The 22,637-nt window shown below is 43.5% G+C and overlaps 1 protein-coding gene across 1 annotated transcript in view; it reads left to right on the plus strand.

Moving 5' to 3' along the window:
• Positions 1-1,906: 1,906 nt before the first annotated feature.
• Oxr1 (oxidation resistance 1) overlaps positions 1,907-22,637 on the plus strand; it is a 269,080-nt gene continuing 248,349 nt past the window's right edge. The window contains exon 1 of the mRNA XM_005381956.2: positions 1,907-2,034. Within this exon, the coding sequence (XP_005382013.1) occupies positions 2,012-2,034 (23 nt within the window). The 5' untranslated portion in view covers positions 1,907-2,011. The remainder of the gene's footprint in view (positions 2,035-22,637) is intronic.

Consider the following 22,637-nt stretch of genomic DNA (forward strand, 5'->3'; position numbering starts at 1 on the left):
CAAACACAGCAACTTTCGTAGTGTTGTTTGTTGATGTATAACCAGGATCACCTCATGTTAGACAGTGAGGGTTTTGGTTGGTTTTTCTCAGTACTGGAAATCGAACCCAGGGCCTTTGCACTGAGCTAAATCCCCAGCCTTTTAAAAAATGTTCTTTTTGTAACAGGATCTCACTCATTCAATACATTGCCCGGGCTAGGCTTAAACTTTCCATCTTCACGCCTCAGCCTCACGGAGTGCTGGGGTTAGAAGTGTGTGTTTTCATGCCTGACCTGGACAGTGATTTATTTCTATTCAAATACTTTGTTATATGTAGTTTCATCCTGGTAAATAGTAAGGCACAAAATATTTTCTTGATCTATGCATGATTTAAGAAAGTTGAAGTTTTAAATCTAATGCTTGTGGGTAAAATGATCGTCCAGCAACATGCTGACCCCCCCTTTCCCTTCCCTATGTTTGCCATTGTACAACTGCAGCACCCCAGGCGTTCAGGTCCCGAGTTTCAGGCATGGGGGAGACAGCGGTAGATCTTGTCGTGTTCCCTGCAGTCCCCCTGCGTGGACAGACACTTTGCTCTGGAGTCATGATGTGGATGCTTACAGTAATTCCTGAATTTTCCAGTCTTCCTTTGAGTAAGAGTGATGAAGTAACTAAGCTCTGGTCAATGAGATGCAAGCAGAATCTTTTAGCAGGCATCTGCCTCTTCTTCCTTCTTCATGCTGGCTGGAATGCAGTCACATTGGCTGGAGCTCAGCAGCCTCCGGGACCATGAAGAAGAAGCCCATGTTGAGAGTGGGCAAGCAGAAAGAGCCCTGGCTCTTGGTTCATGGAGTTGCCACATCCTCTGTGGACTCCATGAGATTGATTTCTCTAAGGAAAAATGAACTATCTTTTCTAAGAAACTTTGATTTGGGGTTTTGGGAAACTTGTAAGTTGAACTTCTACATTCAGTGGTAACAGTTTGGGACATGTCTTCCAGGTCCCTCTGCTGTGTGCCCATGTCCTTGTTGCAACACTTACTTCAGGATGATGATCTTAGTAACATAAAGGGTCCTTCAAGGGCAGGATTATTTAATTGTCCTCCATCTTTATCCTCAAGCTAGCATGTAGTGTGATCAAAAATACAGTTAATGTTTACATTACATAATATGCTTGTTGCAATAAAAGACACATTGCTGTCAGTCTCCCTCAGAACCTGCCCCCTCACTTTGAGCACGCTTATCTCATCATTCTCTCTGCTTTCTGAAGCAGTTCTGGCAGTGCTTCGTCATGAGAGTCTTTATAAGATATGACCCGAAATATGTGATGGCTGCTGTGGACAGCCGTCAAAGAGAAAGGCAGGCTGTCAAAGAGAAAGAACACTGCCATGTCCTCACCCTCCACATCTGGTCCTGTGTAACTCCGGGACCTTCCAAACTCAAATGACCAAGAAGAAAAAATGTTTTAAATCCAGTCCGGACATGGAGGCCACCATGGCAGCGCAGCTAATGACACTCACAAAAGAGGACTCCAGAACTGCTTCAGACAGCCAAGGACCATGGGATGAGTGTGTTGGAGTGAGAGGCAGTGTTTTGAGGATGGTTAACGGCAATGGGTCTTTTACTGTAATGCATTTTGTAAAACGTAAACATTTATTGTATTTCCTTATCACGCCTTGTCTTGTACTTCAGGGAAAGAACAGTTAAAAAACCATTCAGTTGGTTCAGAAGTAAGGCCTTGAGGTCATCATATGGTGGTTTAATTTTTTCACTGATTCATGAAGTATCATAGTTTAGGAAAAACCATCCCATTTTTCTTTGGCTTAGCTTGTGCTATAACACAGCTGTTGATCTGTTTGGAATGAATCTGCCACAGGTTGTGATGACGGAGGTATCACTGTGTTCCTTTTTGCTTAGATCATCGCAGACTGCACTGTTCCGACAGCAAAGCAAAGCTTGCCAGAGGCCTCATCACCTGGACGCACTGATTCATTTCCTGTCCTGAAGCCGAGAGCGCTCCGCAGGTCGCTGCCATGTCCGTCTCCAATCTGCCGTGGTGAGTGATCTACCTTCCAGGCCTAAACACACATGCACGTATGTCGGAGCCATATCCTGGGAGCTGGTTGTGCACCACAACTTGGGCAGGAAGGGGCCTTAAAAACCTGGTTTCTGGATTGCTGTCCGGTGCGTGGAAGGGAGGAGCGGAGCTGAGTGAGAGAGTTGGACACTGTCAGTGCTGCGCTGTCTGGGGCCCTGGGAAGTGCCTGGGAGCTGGGGCAGGACCAGACACCGCGGGTGTCCTTCCATCTGCTGGGGGCCCATGAGCCGTAGGTGTGACCGTGCCCGAGGGTGGACAGTCCTCCTCAGGACCTGCCCTCCCGAGGCTGCGTCTTTCAACAAATCTATTCAATCTATTCAAATCCAACTGAGTAGAATTCAAATTTGGGAGAGCAAAGCTCCCCGTAGATGCCTATCTCTAAATAGCTGGCATTCTGCGAAATCTCTGACTTTCAGTTCCTGTTCAAACACATTTGCAGTTCAAGAAGAGAAGTACAAAGATGCTTTGCTGGCACATCGTCGACTTTTCTATGGCGCTGAAGAGCGACACTCGCAGGGATAAATTTGAAGCCATTTTACTGAACTCTGGTTCTTTTCATATAAAGAGCTGCATGAGTGATGTGCACACAAATTCACAGCATTCAGTGCATGAATGTAAGAAAATGCTGGGGATCTTTTCCCTCCCTTGAGCATCTTTCATTTTGGGCTGGAAATAGAGGCAGCATCAGATTAAAGGGTTGTTTCCTACTTGAACTGAGCTCCTTAAGTGTATCTGTACTCAGGTCAGCAGCTTCCTTAGAGCAGATGGCATTCTTATTCAACTCAGAGCAGCGTTCCTGAAGCACCTAGTGCTCGTGGATTCTCTGGGGTTCATCTTTGCAAGCTGGGCCTGGGTGGTGAGGATCGTGAGTTGGGAAAAAAAGAATTCAAAGTGTTGAAGTGTGTTCTGTAAAGAGTGAAAAGGCTATTTAAATTGCAAATTGTTATGACACATTTCCTTTTGATATTATTATTAAAATGAAATTGTTATTAAACAGTTTAAAAAGTTATTTTCTGTAGAATATTTAAACCCTTTCACATCCCTAAGAGATAGTCATACGTTCATTTAAAGAATTCCTACCCTTGACAAATGTTTGTGGAAGATAAATCCTCAAAACGCAGACAGCATGCCAGGAAAGAGGAGGAAAGGGGAGGGCAAGGAGTGGAAGAGGAGGAGAGGAGGGGGAGGAGGAGGAAGAGCAAACAGAGGGGACCTGGACCTCAGAACAGTGCAGCCTGGTGTGGCTCAAGTGTGAGTTGGAACCAACTCCGGGTCCTGCCTCCTGCCTTGCCTGTTACCAGCTGCCCTGGTGTGCTGTGGTTTAGTTTAGGGACATCTAAATGCAAAGGGAGAGTGTGGCGCTGGAATTCGGCACGTGTTCTGTCGGTGCATGCTGTAGAGACCAGTGGCAAAACGAGAAACAGGAAATCAGCAGCAGCTGCATTATCGTCCTCGGTGGAAACCTCAAATCCTGGGGATCTTGTGTAAATCACATACCTGAAATTTCTAAGAATTCTCCACACCCCACGTTCTGACAGTGCAGAAATTTTGCTTGAGGATGCTTGGGTGTTTGCGTGGATGGCGCCCTTCCTTCCTGGCACCCACAGAGTCCCCATGAGACCTCTCGGCAGCGAGCTCCTGTTCTGTCTCTTCAGCACCGTGTCCCCGCCCCGTCCCCACAACTGGGTGGCCTTTGATGTCTCCATCCTCCCTGGGAGCGTGTGAACTGCCCACGTGCTGGTGCAGAGTGTGAGCAGAGGGTGAATCTGAGATATTCAAACAGGTCGTTTACACGGATTCAGAAATCATTACTGTTTCCATTCCACATGAGCCTTTCGTATTCCTAAGATTTTCCCTATGATCCTTCACAGAGTTACATTAATTTAATGGAATTGTTGTGGCCTGTGATCTGGCTCTGTTTTTAAATCCTGAAAATACCAACTTCATCAGAAATACACCAAGCGACCGATCAATTGGGTTACACATGGGCAGTGACTCAAGTGCGAGCCGAGGGCTGTGTCCTGACCTCACTGCATGGGGCCCTGCCGGAGCAGCCTGGCTGTGCTCACATTGTCACCAGGGGAGTCGTGTGCTTCCGGCGGGTGTGCAAGGACCTCAGAAGGGACACGGCTGTCCACAGGGAGCTCTGGGCACTGCCTGGGACCGGAAGTCACCATGCCCCGCCAGCTCTTATCTCTGTTGCTTCTGAGCTCCACTTCTGCCGCACCGCACTCTGCTGGTTGCTTGCCCACGGCAGCAGGGGGCTTTGGTCCTAACTCTCTTCAGCCTGTGTCGGTTTGGTCTGCTCACCTTGTGGGTGTGATAGCCTCAGCCACCTCCCCGCATGGAGTTTTACTTCACTCGAGACATGCTTGCGTCCTTCTGATGGTCCTCATGTTTAACCTAGGAATTTAGAAAATATTGGCTAAGTTCTTACATTCTCTTAAGCAACTCTCCAAGCAGTGCTCCAAGCTTTTAAATACCAGCTATAAAAATTATCTTTTGGTATTTTTAAAAACATTTTTTCTCTAGTAGTCATGGGTACGTACGGCACTATATATATCGATATATATATATTCTGACTCTTTCACACAGAATCTCAAAGGAAGTACAATTTAGGATGCTTCCAAGTTTTAGAAAACTGTAGTCTATCAGCAAAGGAGAACAAAACATTACAAGAATATGATCTTATGGAGTGCAAGCTAAGTAAGTATTATCAGGAGTGAACATTTACGTGCCATCTGTTTTAGATGCTTTCAAATATTAACCACCAGAACCCTCATGCCAGCTTCCACAGGAATGTAGTCTTGTTATTTGCATTTTGTAAGCACCACGTACTGGATTTGCCAAGTGAATGAAGGCAGCCTGGCCTGCACGGAGAGCCGTAACTCAGCTGCAGACTTCCTGTGTGAGAGCGCGCTCTCGCTGCCTGCATCCCGCTTGGAAACGTTTCCCCTCAGTTCCTCCTCCAGTTCTGGACTCCGCTTAGCAGAGCTGGGAACACTCTTGGGATTAGAACAGCAAGGGAGACAGGTAAAAACCTCCCGCTTTCCTGGAGTGGGGAGTTGGGCAGATTGATGCTATCAGAGATTCAGCTGAAAGAGGCAAAACCATTTAAAATGAGCTTCTCAAACTACGAAGTAGAATTTGTAGTTCTACATTTTGCTGAACAGTCTAGAAACTGTCAGGTTTTCATCATGATATGAAAATGTTCAGCAGAATCAAAGGACAACATTGCTATAATGCAGCTGGAAGGCCAGAAAATCGTCCGCCTCCTCAAGATACTTCTAAATGGAGTCCTCTCAGCCCCCTTAGGCCCACTGCACCCCTCGCTACTGTTTCAGGGTTACTGTACTTTGACAGGATTTGGAGGGAACACCTAGCAGAGGCTTAACTTGATTTTGCAAAAAAAAAAAATCTTCTTGACATCGGATTATTTTGCACTATGACACCTGAACAAGGTTCAGTTTTTGTCCCAAAGTATCTTCAGCACTGGTGTCTGGCAGATGGAGGAGATTCAGCCGGAGTTCATGTACAGGCAGAAGTCTCGGGACAGTGAGAGGCAAAGTGCAGGTCCCACCGTGGCACCAGGCAGCTCGAGCCATGCTAAGGGGCACGCGGCAGGGGTTCAGGGGAACAGCCGCTCTCCATGGGACTCAGTGCTGGCAGAGATTCCAGAAGAGCCACGGAACTCTGGCTTAACAAGCAAGCGCCTGAGTGTCTGTGGAAATCCAGGGGTATTTGCTTTTATTTTTGCCTCAAATGAAATGGTTTGGATTTGTGTATTTGTTTGTTTGTTGTAAATACAAGTACATCTCTTGCATTTATTCCTGAATATAAAGGAAAATGCTAACGGCAAAGAGGTAAACACTACAGAAAATTACAAAGCAGAAACTGAAAGTGACCTACTACTCACACAAAACTATTGTTAAAAACACTGTTGTCTTATTTTCCATATATATTCACTATTCACTTTTTACTTTTACAAAAATGGCTTCAAATCGTCATGCTACTTTGCCATCTTCTTGTTTTCACTGGAGGATTGCTGTTTGATGTCACAGAGTGACATGGTCACATGTGAAAACCTCACTTTATAGGACACTTACTCCATGTATCTCACTCCGGGATTTGGACTTCAGTCATTTTCTAATTTCTTTTTTATGATGGCAGATTCTCTGCTGTGAGGTAAAACTATTCAAGTACTGCTGGGTCACAAAGTGCTGTGCCGCTGGGGGCTGCAGCCCTACTGTGTTGCAGACCTCAGGCCCTGGGAAAAGCACACATTTCTGGGAAGGTGTCTTACCGACTGATCTCCCTTTTCACTTTAGAGAAAGACCCATCATGGAGCCTGCTCTTTTCACAGAGTTGAATTTCTTATATACAATGAGCAATGTACTGATAACTGTCCAAGAATCATTTTCATCCAGTTGGCTAATAGAATATAAAAAGTAAAAAAGTATTGCTATGCATGTCCACAGAGTGGAAATACAGTAAGTCCAACCTGTGCAAGTTGTCAGTGTACTGGCCAGTTTACAAGTGAGGGACGGTCTTCATTGAACAGGCTTATGGTTCACAATGCTGCTGCTGAACATCAGCAAGTTCAACCCCAGTATAAGATGAGAATTCATTGAATTCTCTTGTTTATCCAATGAGGTTTTTTTTTAGAATCCTAGGGTTGACAAAAGTGCCAAGTTAGAAATGTAGAAATGATGCCTTTTCAGATTACTTACACTGCATGTGACATTTATATCTAAGCTATTTAATGAAGACATGAAGAAGCACCTTGCCCACACCACCCCTGACCCCTGCATTTTGTGGAGAGACTTCTGCAGGGAGGAAGCAGAGTTCCTCCTGAGGAGGGGCACTGGGAAGCCAGGGCCTTTCCTCAAAAGCCAGGTGGCCAGCCTTGTGCAGACAGCTTGTCCCATTAGTGCCTCAGGTCCAGGCTCTGGGGGCGGCACTGTGGTCCCGCAGTGGCAGAGGAAGTAGATACTTAGACTGTCTCTCTTTCTGGAGCGAGCAGAACTCAAGGTGTGAGAGGTAAGTAGTTATGGAAAGAGAAGCTTTTAGCCCCAGTTTTACAATAAAAGAGAGAAAGTCGGAATTACCAACTGTTTATAATTACAGGAAAGGATGAAAGAGAAAGGCTACATATAAGTACGAAACCAGGATTTCTAATTGAAAACAATTAGAGAACTCTGTGAGACAGGAAGATGCACTGTTGGCCAGCTAACGCGCACACACATCTGTCAGCAAGGCAGTACGTACTGAACAAGCGCCTATTAAACTGAGGTTCTGCAAAGACAGAGAGGGTCTGGAGCCTAAAATCAAAAAATCCTCCTGTTAATGGCAATGGCAGTTGTAATGGTCTGTAGGCAAAGAGAGGAGATATAGTACAGATGAGGAAGTTGAGATTGAGGGGAACTGGAGAAAATATCCCAAGATAGGAAAAAAGAATAAAACAGACCCAACCACAGTTCAAGAAAAATGCAAATTGGTCTCCAAGAGTACGTAAACTTTAAGGGAGAATGTGACTATATGAGTTAATGTCAGTTTACTGAATTCTGTAAAATTTCAATGTCTTTCTATTCATAATATGCCTTTTCAAAATTGAAATCCTTTCTTATTAAAGTGATTAATACTATTTTGGCTTGGTGTTGACACATTAAGTAAATACATTATATTTTTAAAACCCTCACCTATTTTTTGTCTTTGAATAATGTTCCTTTAGAAATAGCTTTTTAGAAATTAAGCTTCACTAGGTGTTGTGACACATACCTGTAATCCTAGCACTTGGGAGGCTGAGGCAGGAGGATTGCTAGGCGTTTAATGCTGGCCTGAAATACATAGTGAGACCCTGTCCATAGAAAACAAAACAAAACAAACACATTTTAAAAATTAACTAGTTACAGGAAACTTCCTGAATATTTTCTTCTTATATCTACCTCTTTCTCTTTGGAAAAATCATATAATTAATAAAAGAATATTTTATTTTTGTGCTTAAACACTAGTGCCAACAAGACATGAGTTACGTTTTTGAAGAGCATTGTTTGGTGAGTTTGGCTGGCTTAGAGGACTTTCTGGGGAGTGAATGAGTGTGAGGCTGCAGGGTGAGTCTCCGGGGTGCCCGCTGGGTCCATTCTCACTCAGGGCTAAAGCCCACACTTGACGACCCCTTCCCACACTCACTGGGCTACAGTCCTTAGAAATAGTTACTGATCATCCCAAACTCACAACTTTTATTGAGAAAAAATATAAACCCTCAAATCAAGTGCTTTTCAGGGATTGTTACCGGGTCATGTGTTGCCTTCCTTTTTGAATATCATCCAGGTCAAAAAATACAAGTAAGTGCTTTGGAGTTATGCTTTGGAAAAGTCCTAATTTACTGTCTTGTGAAAGAGCTATAGCGAATATTTCCTTTGACCACTGATGGCAAAACTTTTAGAGACCAGTGCCCAGATAGTAACCCCAAACCCATTTATTTATCACAAAGTAACAACACTGCAATTAAACCTGAATACTGAGGTTTTAGTTCAGAAAACACAACTCATACATTAACATCTTTTACCTTAAAAGAAAAACACAGTAACACATATGCTGTATGTTCACCACCATTGCCTTAGGTGGTAGAAGCTTTAACATAAAAGTGGACAGTCCATTTTTACCCTTAAGACAAGAGTTACTAAACACCAGCCCTATTAGAACTTGAAAAATTTATATGAAAACCAATGAATGGACTATGGGATATTTTTAGTTTATATTAAAAGAGTAATGTAGCCTAAGGTATGTTATTTTCAACCTCACCAAATAAAATCCACTGTCAAGTCTTAAACATTGTTTGCTAACAGTGTATGAAATTACCAACTCTTCTTTCATCCTACTTTACATTCTCTATCTTCTTGTTTATTTATTAATTTTCTTTTTCTATTTATTTGGTTTGTTTTCAGCCAAAAGAAGAAAAAAAATACTTTCTGACAAAATTGTATGTTTGCTGAAAGAATTCACTTCATTAATGTGAACTGGAGTTGTGCTCCCCTTTTAAGAATAGGGTCATTGCTTTAGTTTTGAGAATAATTTAGGTTGTAAATGAATAGGAAATTTTAAATAATTCTCACATAACTCAAGAGGCAAATTAGTGTACTTTACCTGAAGGGCAGGGAGAGCAGTGGGGAAGAAAGAGTATCATGTACAGGTACATGTTCCGTATGATAAATGTGATCATTATGAATACCTAAATTGTACCCATAAACTAAAAAAAAAAAAGGAATCTCTAAAAGAAAACGTGGACAAAACCAAAAAGGTTGAAGAAAGAATAATGCATAGTTAGCCTACTAGTTCTGAGCACAGCTGAAAGCTCCACTGTTAAGTGAATAAACTCCAAGATGAGCGTGCGCGCGCGCGCACACACACACACACACACACACACACACACAAATATACGGCCTGACACTCTTTTACCTTATGTACCTTAGAAGTGTTTTCATGTATTTATGTTCCCCGTCTCTTTACTCAACACGTATTTGTGAGTGCCCCCAGTTACAAGCTTTAATTCTGTGGGCAGCACCTTGAACGAATGCACGCAAGTACCTGCTTCAAGCAGCTGAGGCGGGGAAGACACCTATAAATAAATACACGCTCAATGACACACAGCAGTGTCCAATCCCGCAGAACAAAGGCCCGAGGGTGATGCTGGAGGATGGGACTTGATAAGGAAAGATTCTTCAGAGGAGGCGCTGCGGACACAGAAAGTGAAGCGCCACAAGGCAGCCATTTCCGCTTCCGGCACAACAACAGGAAGTGGAAAGGACCGGACGAGCCCTCAAGGAAGTGGCGGTGTGAGGGAGGCTGAGGCAGCGAGCTTGTCAATGAGGGTGGCAGGGAGCCACACAGGCCAGCAGAAAGCTTGGGTTACTCCCTGGATGTGGGGTAGGCTTTGCCTTTGCCAAGGTGCAAGTGGAATTTCACACAGAACAAACTCAGGGCAGTTCAGCGCGGGGCAGAACAGGGTGCTGACAGCAGCCTTTTTTTTTTTTTTTAAAGATAAAGAACGAGAAAACACATTAACAAACAGACATGAACAGAACAACACCCAAACAACAGAAGCAACAGAGTTTATACCAATAGCATTCCTGTACACAAACAACAAACACACTAAGAGAGAAATTAAGGAAACCATACCTTTCACAATAGCATCCAAAAAATTGAAATACTTAAGAGTTAATCTAACAAAAGAAGTGAAACATCTTTACAGTGAAAACTCCTATACTTTGAAAAAGAAGATTGAAGAAGCTTTCAGAAAATGGAAAGATATTCCGTGCTCAGCAGTCTTGATGTAGTCTGGTTTCCAAATTGTGAAGGACCTCACAGTGACCTCGTATTTATGAGGATAATTCATATTATATTTTTAATACAATCACTTGGAAAATAGCACTAATTAGATGTTATGAGAGAAAAAAAAATGAAGTAATAAATAACCTTTTTCACCAGTACAGCCTCCTCATTACTATCTACTTCAAATATTTAACAGTACACCTGAACACATTTGAATGCCTAGGGAGGTAGTACGAGATTTCATTCATAAGAATATTTTTATCTTGCATTAAGAATTTTTACAGTAGACAAATGAATGTTTTTGTAAACTATGAAAATTGGAAATTTATTGTCATTGCCCAACTTGCATCTTAGATTTATTATTCAGTGGTCTTCCCCTATAGACTCTGAGGCTGATTTCAGTACATAAACACAAACTGCACTAAACAGTGCATTGCCTATGGTATAATGGCTGTTAATATGTGTGTGAGTTTAGTGAGCAACCACATATAATGTAACATCCATCAGGGAACAGCATTGTCTGCACAGTGAATGTTGGTGCCTGAAATTACTTGGTGTCATTTCTTGGAAGAAATTAACCTTTATTCTAAGATTATACCTTCTCTATACTTTTTGTGGTAGCTTTTATGTGTTTACTTAGCAAAATAAAAGTTGAAAACACAAAACTGATCCCCGTCCCTCTCCATTCTCATTGTGTAAATTTTTTTCAATTGGATCCAAAAATTAAAAGTCTGGAACATCTGGTATGCTGGGAATTGTTTCAACCTGGCTCCCGCCCACAGTATTGGTGTCGGTGGTACATGCTTCAAGTTAGAGGCAAAGCCATTTCGGGGTGTCTGCCTCATTTGGGGCACTGTGGGTAGATGTGTCCTTGTCATGGGGGAATTTGACTGTGGACACTGTGACTGGCTAGAATGGGGCACAGTGGCCATGCCAGCACTTGAGTGTCCACCCTCTGTGTCCCTCTCATTCGACACAGACCAGTCACTGCTGCTTGAGCTGGATCAGTGAATTCATCTTGCCACCCTGGCCCCTTCCATGGGATGTCTAGGAAGTACCACAGAGTGACAGCTCTTTCCTGCTGCTGCTTTCTACTCATATTCAACATTTATGCATGTGTTCTCTTTTAATCATTACATTTTACCGGGCATTGTGACACACAGTTGTAATCTCAGCACTCAGGAGGCTGAAACAGGAGGATTGCTTTGAGTTTGCGGCCAGCTTGAACTGCATGTCAAAACCCTGATCAAAGAAAAAAATTACATTTTCTTTACTGAGTAGCTTTAGTTTTACTACTAGTAGTTCAGGCAGTATCATTTTTTTATTAGAGTCAAAATGATTTAATTGCTCCATGCTATTTAACTTGTTCATGCTATTTGCAAGTAGTAAGAAGTGTCTATTTTTCATAATAGCTAAGCTTGAGGCTTTGAGTGTGTTTTAATTCCCCAGCATCAAGTGCTTTCACAGCCACACTTCCAGAGGTCATGTAATTTTATTTGGTGAGTTGAAACTATTAATTATAAATATGAAGCTGAGCTCAAGTGAAAATTTCCCTTTGATCTGGGTCTGTGAAATGTAGTGCATGATCTCAGCAAGTTCAGCTCCTAAGTCCTTAGGAGCACACAGGGTTCCCTGGCCTCCCGTCGAGATATAGCCCCGAGTGGGGAGCTGTGGGTCTGAGACAGGCACGATACCATCAATCCGTGAGATTCGGGGAGGGGAGGTTCCTCTCCTGTGGGGCTTTCAGCTTCATACACTCAAGCACGGCAGACTCCTGCTGTGATCGAAAATCAGTTCTACTCCAACAATTGACAAAATATTAGATTAGCTCAACTACTCTTTGCTTTTGGATTACTCACCCAAAGTGTTTTCATGACTATGACAAAAGAAATTGAAATTCATACAAAGTGACGTCCCTGAGTGCACTTTCATTTAGATATTTTCCCTGAGGTGTTTATAAAATTTCAAAAATGCATTCAGACATATTTGCATAGAATCAGACTCACTGAGATTTTGATGGTCTTTTTCCATTGCTTTTAGTGTTTTTCTGGAAAATTAGCTAGATATTTCAAGTGATGGTAAAGATGAGGCCATGAAGATTTAAAATGCATCTATGGATTTGCTTGCATGCTGCAAACATGCATTATGTTTATTCATTCCAGGTTCTCATGACATGACTAAGAGAAAGTAGTCTTGTTGATAGAAAGATTTTGTTGATATCCATCTAAATTTTTTTTTCTGATTCAGCTTTTATTTTATTTATTCTTATTTTTCTAATTGGTACATATTTGCCAAACATAAAGATTACATTTATCATGGGGAATTGGTGCAGATATTCAACATCTGAGTCTGTACAACCCCTTTCCTTCCCTTGTCTCCCCCACACCTTCTTTCAGTCCTTTTCAGAGTTTAAACATTTGGAGAATAAAGCAGGGATGCTTATTACTTGGCAAATTATAAATGCTATCAATTGAAGCCAGGCATTCAGTGATAGACATTGCCAACCCTATAAAAAGAGATACCTGAGGCTTACTGTTGCTGTGACATCTCTGGAGCTGTCACCTGTACAGGCAGATATCCGGCATAACCCTGGCTCTGAGCTCAGTGGGGCTTTGCAGCCACACAGCCAAACATTTACCAGAATCCTGGGCAGGCCTTGCTCAGGGAGTATGGACTACAGGTCCAGGATTGTGATTAAAGAGACAAAACCCCACAATAGGTGAAATGGTTTGGCTGCCACAAAGCTATTCTGTCTGTTATGTGGGGACCTCTGTCGTGATTACCCAGGTCTTCTGTGCATCTTTCCAACTGTGGCTCATTTAAAATACAATGAAAAGTGGTTGTGGGGTCCCAATGCAATGGGAGACTGGAGAGAAAAAGCTACAAATTGGCTTTCGCCCCAGATGGCTCACTTGAGCTGTTAGTAAGAATTGCCTCCTCAGTGTTCTATAGCCATGAAGAGGAGGAGGCCAAGGAGAGAAAACAAAGAGACCAAGAAAAAGCAGCACTTTTACAACAGCACTAAGAGAAACAGACCCTAAGTCTGATTCTTGGGGCCCCAAGAAGAACTCAATGACTATATTCATCTGCTATCACTGTTAAAAGCCAGGCCACTACCCTTAGAAGCCCCCTGGGCCATGCCCTGAATGCAAAGGTGACCACTGGAGATCTGTCTGCCCTCTGAAGCGGAGGCTCCAGAGCTCAGACACATCCTACCAGTTAGTCCAACAGGAATGAGGGGGGATGGGGCATACTCTGCCTTCTCCCTCTGGTCACACTGTCATCTCCATCGAGGAGTCCTGGGTAATCATGACTATCGAGGAAAAAGAAAACAGCCTGTTGCTACACACAGGTGCAAGTCTCTCGGTCCTTCTTTTCAATCCTGGCCTTCCTTCCAGCTGTCACACCTCAATGAAAGGAGTCACAAGTGAGGAGGTAATATGCTATTTTTCACAACCCTTAGGGTGTAACTACTTGTTAGATCTTTCTTGTGTATCTCTGTCTTCTTGAGAAACCACTTTGAAGCAGCCACTGATATTTTTCTACTACTCTGTCCATAACTCTGTAATGTTTGTATTGCTCCTATGCTATTTCGTAAATGGAGGTATGTTTAGTATTATGTGTTTCGTACAACAACCGTTGAGAATAGTCAATGATTATTCAATTGGTCACTCATGTATAGCTCTATTTATTTGCTTTAGAAGCCACTTTGAAGATACCAAAGTATAGTACAACAACTATTGATGGTCTCCTACCACTTTTGTCTGTAACTCACTATTATTTGTCTATTTATTTTCCTGAGAAACTATCTTGTAGATAACAATATGTAAAACAACCACCATTGATAATCTCCTACCACTTTGTCTGTAATTTGGTAACCCCCCCCCACTACTATGTCATGCTTCTTTTACTCTTTAAAATAAAAAAATAAAATAAAATACAATGAAAACTTCCTGATGCTGAAGACTATCAAGCAACTGTGACCTGATTTTGTCCTCTTGATTTTTATGCTTTCCTGGGGAAATTTCTTATATCTAGGCTTTTCCTGTGCGTGTCCTTCACTGTGTGTAGGGAGCCTTTCCTCCTGACTTTGAGGTGCATTTGCCTAAAACTGTAGAATGTTTTGCAGAATAAAGCCAGGAGGTCATGGTGGGTGGGAATCCAGGATTTTGGTGACAAGGTCACTCATTCCCAAGTGCAAAATAAAGGTAGTATTGATCTAGACTGCAAAATGAGAAAACTGTAGATAACAGCGGCTAAGATTGCTAATTTTCGTTGTTTAGTTTCTGATTTTTCAGTGTCAAAATAGACATTTTATGAAATGAAGTGGTAAGAAATGATCACTGTTGTCTCTAACAGATTAAAGTAGAAATGCTTAGCCCCCAAATGAGTCTCTAAAGCTAATTTCCAAATTTGTGGTTTTGTAAATTAGTGGTCAGTGGGAGCCACCAGACTAACTCAACTAATTAGTCAAACATGGACACTGTGTACAGGAACCCCAAGAGGCAGGGACACACCCTCTTTTCCCTGTGAGTGCTTGACCTCAGGGCCACCCGTGGTGCTTGTGACTGTCTTCATCAACAGCTGCCATTCCCTGGACCACACCTGAGTTCACTGCTACGACTACTGCTCTTCAGTGTCACCAGTAGCCACATGTGCTCCGTGTAAGGCTTCAAATTCCCCAGAATTTCCACAGAACATGAATGCCACATTATATGTTAGTAACTGTAATGAAGGAGGGGGAAACTACAAATTACCTTCAGAATTAGTAGTTTGAACTGAATGTTATCTAACTTCAGTACCTAAAGATACTTTCTCAGGATAAAATGTGCCAAAGTGTATTCAGCACCTACCACAAATGTAATAACTTACGCTAGACATATTCAAGAAGGAGGCACAGTGACCTGTGTTTCCAAAACCTTTTTGGATAGTTGTTGCCTTTGTCACTTTCTCATTGCTAGGACAAGATACCTGACAACCACAAGTTAAAGGAGGAAATGTTCATTTTAGTTCACAGTTTGTAAAGATTTTATTCCATAGTCAATTGACTCCAACAGAGGGTGGCATGACAGAGGAGAAACAGTGCATGGCAGGGCAGGCAGGAAGCAGAGAGGAATCAAGGGAGGAGGAGGGTTAGATACTCTCCAGGCCACACCCACAGTGACCCACCTCTGCCCACCAAGCTTCAGCTCCCAACATCACACCTAGCAATCAGTGGACTAATCCAGCATCACATTCATGGTCCAGTCCCCTCCCAAAGCCCCACCTATGAGCACATGAGGCTTTGGGGAGCATCTAGACATAAACTATACCAGTTGTTGTTATTTTGGCCATCAGTAAAGTCATTTTACAAGAGATATCCTTTTTCCTTTTCTTTTCTTTAAGATTTCTCAAATAAACCATGTCCTTTAACCCTCAGCCAGGAACATCGTGTCATGCCCTCCCAGTGCCAGGCCTGTGTAGTTTAACTTTGCTTCCCTGGAATACACAGATAGCTAGACGCAGACACTGCTTTTGATGTGACTGAGGCCAGTATGGAGTGTTTAGCATGTTCAATTTTCCAGCTGCCTATTCTGAGGAGCACAAGATGGCTCTTTGTTTTACCATGCATTTTCACATTTGACAGAGCATATGCTACCCTTGACAGCCCACACTGGCATGGAGAGCCCTGTTGTCAGAGCTGACTGTGACATTGCATGTTAACATCTTTTGGAGAAGTCATTCACTGGACTCCCACGGAAAGCTGCCCAATCAGGGCTGTCTGAGGAAGCAAGTTTACTTATTGTAAGAGGTCACCCTGGAATTTGTGGAGACAGGCCTCTCATCACACGGTGACACTTACCACACCTCAGAGCCTGTGTCACAAACCAGCCTGGGGTCGGATGAACACAGCGACTGCTGTTCCACAGGCTGCAGAGTCCAGAGTGTGGCTCCAGATGGGTCAGTGAGGAAGCAGGGACGCCTAGTGGCTGTCACCCAAGGCTTTGTCATTCTTTCTCCTAGCTCCCTGCATCGTTTAAGGCACTGAAGTCCAACTGTCCGGTAACCTTTCCATGTCATTCCTGTCCCACTGCTCAAGTCTTGCTGTCTTGATATCTCAAACTCAAAACTTGGTCCATTCAGCAAGCACATGACTAATTCTGCCTTACTCAATATTTTTCTCTTGATCAAGCAATTCTACTGTAGCAGTTCTGATTTACTCTATGGATCACAGAACAGGTTTGACTTTTGTTATAATTATACTTGAGCCAATCAGGACAAGACAGGCAGAGCATGACCACGAGATAATGAAACAGATTCATATAGAACCATGAGCAGTTCTCAGAATGCTGTCTGCAGGTCTTCCGACAGCTTGTTGAAGGCTGCACCCCAGCCCTGCTGCATCAGGAATTCTTCAGGGACCCTGTGATCTGTAGTCTGTCATGTGCCCAGGTGACCCTGATGGGAGTTTAGGTTTGACAGCAGATGGTACAGAATTCTCTCCTGAGTCAAGATGTATAGTGCGATTACCAAAAATAATGACTCTGAGCATCACTACGATGCAAAGATCCTTCCCGTAATATTAACTAACACCTTCAGGTGGCTCTTACATTTGTTTTGACAGGAAGAGAACACTCAGCGTATAAGATCAGGCTTCTTTCCCCGTAGTCATGGCACCCAACTGATAGGAACATTCCACCAGTTTTTATTGTAAAGCAGGTTTAAAGCAGTAGGCCCTGTTTCTTGATGCTTAAAGCACTCACAGAGGCCTCTCCTGTCCACTTGGCTTCTTGTATATTTTTTAATATGAAAGCTTTATTTGAGGTAGAATTCACATACCACACAATTCACCCACATAAATATGCAGTTTAAGGGTGGACTCAGTGGTAGAATGCTTGTTCTGTGCACATACGGCCCTGGGGTTGATCCCCGGGACCACAAGAAAAAATAAGTAAATAAATATGCAATGTAATAGCTTTTAATATATTCACAGAGCTTTGCATCCATCACCACAATCAATTTTCGAAGATTTTCATTATCCCAGGAAGAAATCGCCACCCGTCAGCAGTGACCCCCATTTCCCTACATGTACATCCCTGGGTGATCCCAATCTGCTCTGTCTCTGTGGATTTGCCTTTTGTGGATGCAGCACACAAATGACGTCATCTGCTATGTGGGCTGCTCCTCCTGACTTCTTTCCCTGGGCAGAGTTTAAGGTTCAGTACTTCAGTCCTGTATTTCCAAGTAGCAGTCCGCCGAATGGATGTACCACTTTTTCTGTATCTGTTAATTGGTTAATGGACATTTGGGTGGTTTCCACATTTAGGGAGAATAATCCTGCTTTAACCATTTATATGCAAGTGTTTTCATCCTTTGAGGCTTATACTTAGGATTGGAATTGCTAGCTCACATGGTATGTCTTTGAATTTCTTCAATGTTTTTGTTTTTTGTTTTGAGATAGGGTCTTACCATGCAATCTAGACTGGCCTTGAGGTCATTACGTATTCCAAACCAGCCTTGCACTCTTGACTGTCTGTCCTGCCTCATCCTTATGAGTAATGGGATTACAGGCTTTTGCCACCACGCCTGGCTTAACTTCTGAAGGAACTTCCCGAGTATTTTGCAGAATGGCTGTTCCGTGTTACATTCTTACTGAGAGCGCATGAGTGCTTTAATTTCTCTGTATCCTTGCCAGCACTTATCATTTGGTTTTTAAAATTAATTTTAATTTTTGATTGATGTATAATGTTTGGCTATTTTTATGAAGTTATCCCACCAGCTCTCACTGTTTCTGACTGAGGTTAGTGTTGTATTACCCTCGCGATTAGCAATGTGAACTTCAGTTATTAGCGATTAGCAATGTGAACTTCAGCTTATTGGTCATGGATTTGAAGCAGTGCTATTCTGATCCTTTGCCCGTTTCAACTGGATTATTTGCCATCTCATCATTGGATTATGGAAGATCTCCTGGTGTGCTAGAAGTGGGTCTTCTCTACATGATTTCACAGTGGGCTTTTTGTTGTTGTTTTTTTGTTTGTTTGTTTGTTTATTTCAGATAAAGTTTAAAATATACAATGTAATGGTTATAAATGATGGAAGAGATTGATGAGAGTTGAAAATATAATTTTTTAGTGAAACAGAGTAGCAGTGGTGACTGTTAGTAGAAAGTAACACTAAATCTACCTGTTACATATCAGATTACCTACCTGAGAGATTTTTTTCTGAAATTGGTTGAGGAGAAAGCCAGTGTGATGTTTTGAAGGAAAGGATTCCCATGAAGAGTAGATAGGCTAAATGCCAGCCTTCAAACGGGAAGTAAGGATAAGGTGTTAAATCTGTAAACTGAAGCTGGTTACCATGAACACAGGGGAACGCCGTGTCTGCTGCAATCAGGTGGAGCCCTAGTGCACTTATCTTAAGAGAGTGGTGGTGCACACCTGTAATCCAGCACTTGGGAGGCTGAGGCAGGAAGACCACTGGGAGTTCCAGACCAGCCTGGCCTAAAAGTACATGGCAAGGCCTTGTCTCAAAAAAACAAAACAAAACAAAACAAAACAAAACAAAACAAAACAAAGAAGGGGGATGGGAAGAAGAGCAATAAGTAAGCAAAAGAAGAGTTGGAGGCAGTGGAGGCGAGCAGCATAGGCTTCCCACCATGAAAGCAGGGTGTGACCTGTGATTGCAGAGGGTGGAAAAGGGGAGCGTTTCAGGGTCCAGGGAAGGGTGTGTGGAGGGAGGAGCTCGACTGCATGAGCAGGGGTGAGCAAAGCATGGCAGGGACTTGGGGTGAACTCAGAACGGCCTCCCATGGGTCATGGCTGCCAGGTGCCCCGTGGATATGAGCAGGTTGTGTCTTTCCCTTTCCCCAGGGCCTGGTGATTGGAGTGACCTCATCCAATCTGTGTAATCTGCACGTCTGCAGTCTCTGCTAATCACCATTCCATAGGAAATGTTCCCTGCAGACAGCTCCTTGACAGAGCCCTGGTCTACCCAGCAAAGCCCTTAGCTCCATGACTAGCACTGCAAAAGAAAAAGTAAGAAAATAAAGATTCCTTATGGAATACACTGTAGTTTTGAGGGGTTTTTCTTCCTTTTATGCAGTGACTTTCTGCAATTTGAGGCAAGCTTTTAATTCAAAAACTTCACTTAGTGCCACTTAGGGTCGGTGTCTGGATCCTGTGACGGCCCTGCTATGCTGGGCTGGCTGGCAGTGCAGAGTGGAAACGAGTGGAAACGATGAACAGTGATCTGAACGTTTCTTTCTGAATTGTGAGGTTGCCCCTGAGTGCTTGTCATTTCTCCCCGGTGCTGTGCTTCACATAGTACAGTCATGAAATCGAGATGAAAGGTCATATTCCTTCTAGCTTGGTTAGTTTGTGAATATTTATGTCACTTTGGAGCTAACTTTCTTTGTGTACTGATCCAGGTCCCCAAGCTTAAAGAAAATCACAGCATTCTGTTTTATGAATGTACTATAATGTCTTGCTTTCTCATTGCTGAGTTCTTCAACCAAATTCGAATCCTCCCCAACAGAAGTCCCTATCCTGCTCCCTTCCTGCAGATGGCTCTGGGACGGTGACACTGGCAAGCTGCTTGGTGGTGTCCCAGGTCACAACCAGCACTATGGCCTTGAACCCTGATCATGAGGACCACAGTGCTCCCCCCTCACCCGCTGGCAGAGAGCAGAGTTGGGCACTTGCTTCCTTCTTCCACGTTGTCCTGCCCAGGACCATCACCCATGCACCATGGTGCATTTTCCTTTTTTTTTCTCTTTTGGTATCTTGGGGGTTTTCTTTGTGAACAGAGGGGTCTGCATATTTTCTAGATGCCATACTGGGTGCTCTGTGATATAATCACCATGAGTTCTCACATCTGTTTTGCAAGTCAGGTAATAACCACTTTGCACGTGAGACGATGACAGCACGTTAATGACTTGCCCACATAGGTGGTAGAAGATAGTCCGAGCCTCTGACATTGAGTCCTGACCCTGAGCTGCTTGCTTCTGTGGTTAGCTGGTCAGAGAGACTCTAGCTGCCTGGAGGGGAGGACTGGGGGTTTATGTCTCCCACCTAAACTGGCATGGTGAAGAAGAGGGAGATTTGAAGATATGAAGGTATGGGGAAGGGGAAATTGATAACCATATCTCCGCAGGCTCATGCCCTTCAATTTTCAGTATCTGTTGTGATGGAAATCATTGTTGATCATGGAGGATTCCAAAGGCTGTTTTCATCCCCGAGCTGATTGTTAATGAGGGGAAAACACGGTCTATCAGTACTGTAACTGGGTTGCAGCAAGAAAAGGGTTCTGTAATTTCTCCCTGTACAACTTCCATACATCATTTGTTTCCGTGCATCTAACTTCATTGCCAGCATCTGTGGTCAGCCATGCTGTATTAACTGAGAAACATATTATCGGTGACATGCAGTACATCCTGCAGGCCTCTACCAAATTACATTAGAGTGAGGCATTGCTTGCAAACCAGATGTGGGCTCCTGGGCTGCAGTATTGGAAATAGCGCATTACGAAGAGGTCGACACAATGCTAGGAAATCCATTAGGATTGCCCTGTGCATATGGGCAGAAGCCACGGGAGCTTAGGAGTTCAGCATGTGCCCAGGGTGCGCTGAGCCAAGGAACAGGCTGGTGCCCGGGCGAGGCTCAGGCTCTGCCAAGCCATGATCCGGTGGGACCCTCTCAGGCACCACTGGATTTCAGCCAGTATGGCTGTCTTCATCTAATTCATCCTAGTTACCTGAAGGGTCTGAGCTCTTAAATCCTGTGAAATGCACTGAGGTTGTCTACAATCAGAATTCTTTCATCATATGGCATATATATACATATATAAATATATATATGTATAAATATATATATATATATATTATATATATATATTTGATACTGGGCAAAATTTTAACTTCTTAAGCAAAGACCTGAGGATTTCCTTTGTCTTTCACACCCACATGTACCAGAAGTGTGATGGGTCCCCACACCGGGTCCATAGGCAGCGTTAGCAGAAGTCTGGGTGCAGGGAGAAGATGCCGTCTGCAGCACAGTAGTTAGGTCCTAGGCAGGACACGGCACTCATTCTAGTGACTGCTTATGGAAGAAAGCAACCGAATGAAGCCCGTCTGTAAAAAGTACACAGGAGTGGAGCTGTGCTTGCTAAATAAGGCATTTACTAACTCTGACGGCACTTGGACAGTTGGAGCCTGTGGTGATGGCGGTGTTATTGATAATAACACGTGTTCCGTGACCACATCTGATCTTCTCCCAACCCAGGGCAGCACTGAAGCCAACTCCTCCTCTCACACATGCTGCAATAGGCACAGGAGGTCGCTGCACCTCCTGAGCTCACATGGTTGGAGCACCGTGACCAGCAGCCTGAGCCCATATCCTCAGCGAAGTGTCCTTTGTCACCACGTCAAAGCAGCTGCAGCCTCCCTGCACGGTCCAGGCCAGCCCTGTGAGGACAGAGAGCCTTTCCGGGGAGGAAGGGTACAGAGCCAGCCTAAGGAATGCTTGGTAGCTGGATTGCCAGGCCTTATGTGGAAGGTTTCCCAAGGATTCGGGGCTGCCCGGACCGGCAGGAGGGGCCGTGTGTTGCAATCAGGGCGCCCCTTTTCTTTGGTCTGTTCCTAATTTGATTTCTTTTATTGTAGAGATAGGGTTTTCAGTTGTCTAGACACTAAGAGTTGTCAAACACTTTTGACAAACACTTGTTTTACTGTCAAAATGCTTGATTTAAAACAAGGTGAAAGAAGATCTTGCTGTTTCCCACACGAGCACAGGATGTACTCCTGTTCTCGTTTCCTCATGATGGAAACAAAGGGTTCTGTTCTGAACTCAAAATCAACTTCCCAGGGCAGGACCCTTCAAACCCTCCAAAGAGGAAAGCTCTCCTTGTCTTCCTTGGGGTGTCAGCTATGGCCTATGACAGTTACAAATCTGAAGCAGCTGAAAGACAAGTTCCCTTTGATTCTTCAATGACAACATCCAGAAGCAAGCTGGAAAAGGCCTCCAGAGAAAATTCTCATCGGTGCTTTGCAAACACAGTACCGTATGTGCCACTCGCTGCAATTTGCATGAACTGTCTTCGCATCAGGATGCACATATTTTAGCTCTCGTTACATGAACTTTTTAAAAAGCTACAATTTCCTAGAAGATATAAGTGCCATATTATACAAGTATAACTAAGTATCTTCAGTGCTAAGTATCTAACAAGCCGTGTTCCCAGCACTTTACACTGTAATG

This window comes from Chinchilla lanigera, unplaced genomic scaffold (genome assembly GCF_000276665.1).
Source record: "Chinchilla lanigera isolate Chin_1 unplaced genomic scaffold, ChiLan1.0 scaffold00016, whole genome shotgun sequence".
In the NCBI taxonomy this organism is placed as follows: domain Eukaryota; kingdom Metazoa; phylum Chordata; class Mammalia; order Rodentia; family Chinchillidae; genus Chinchilla; species Chinchilla lanigera.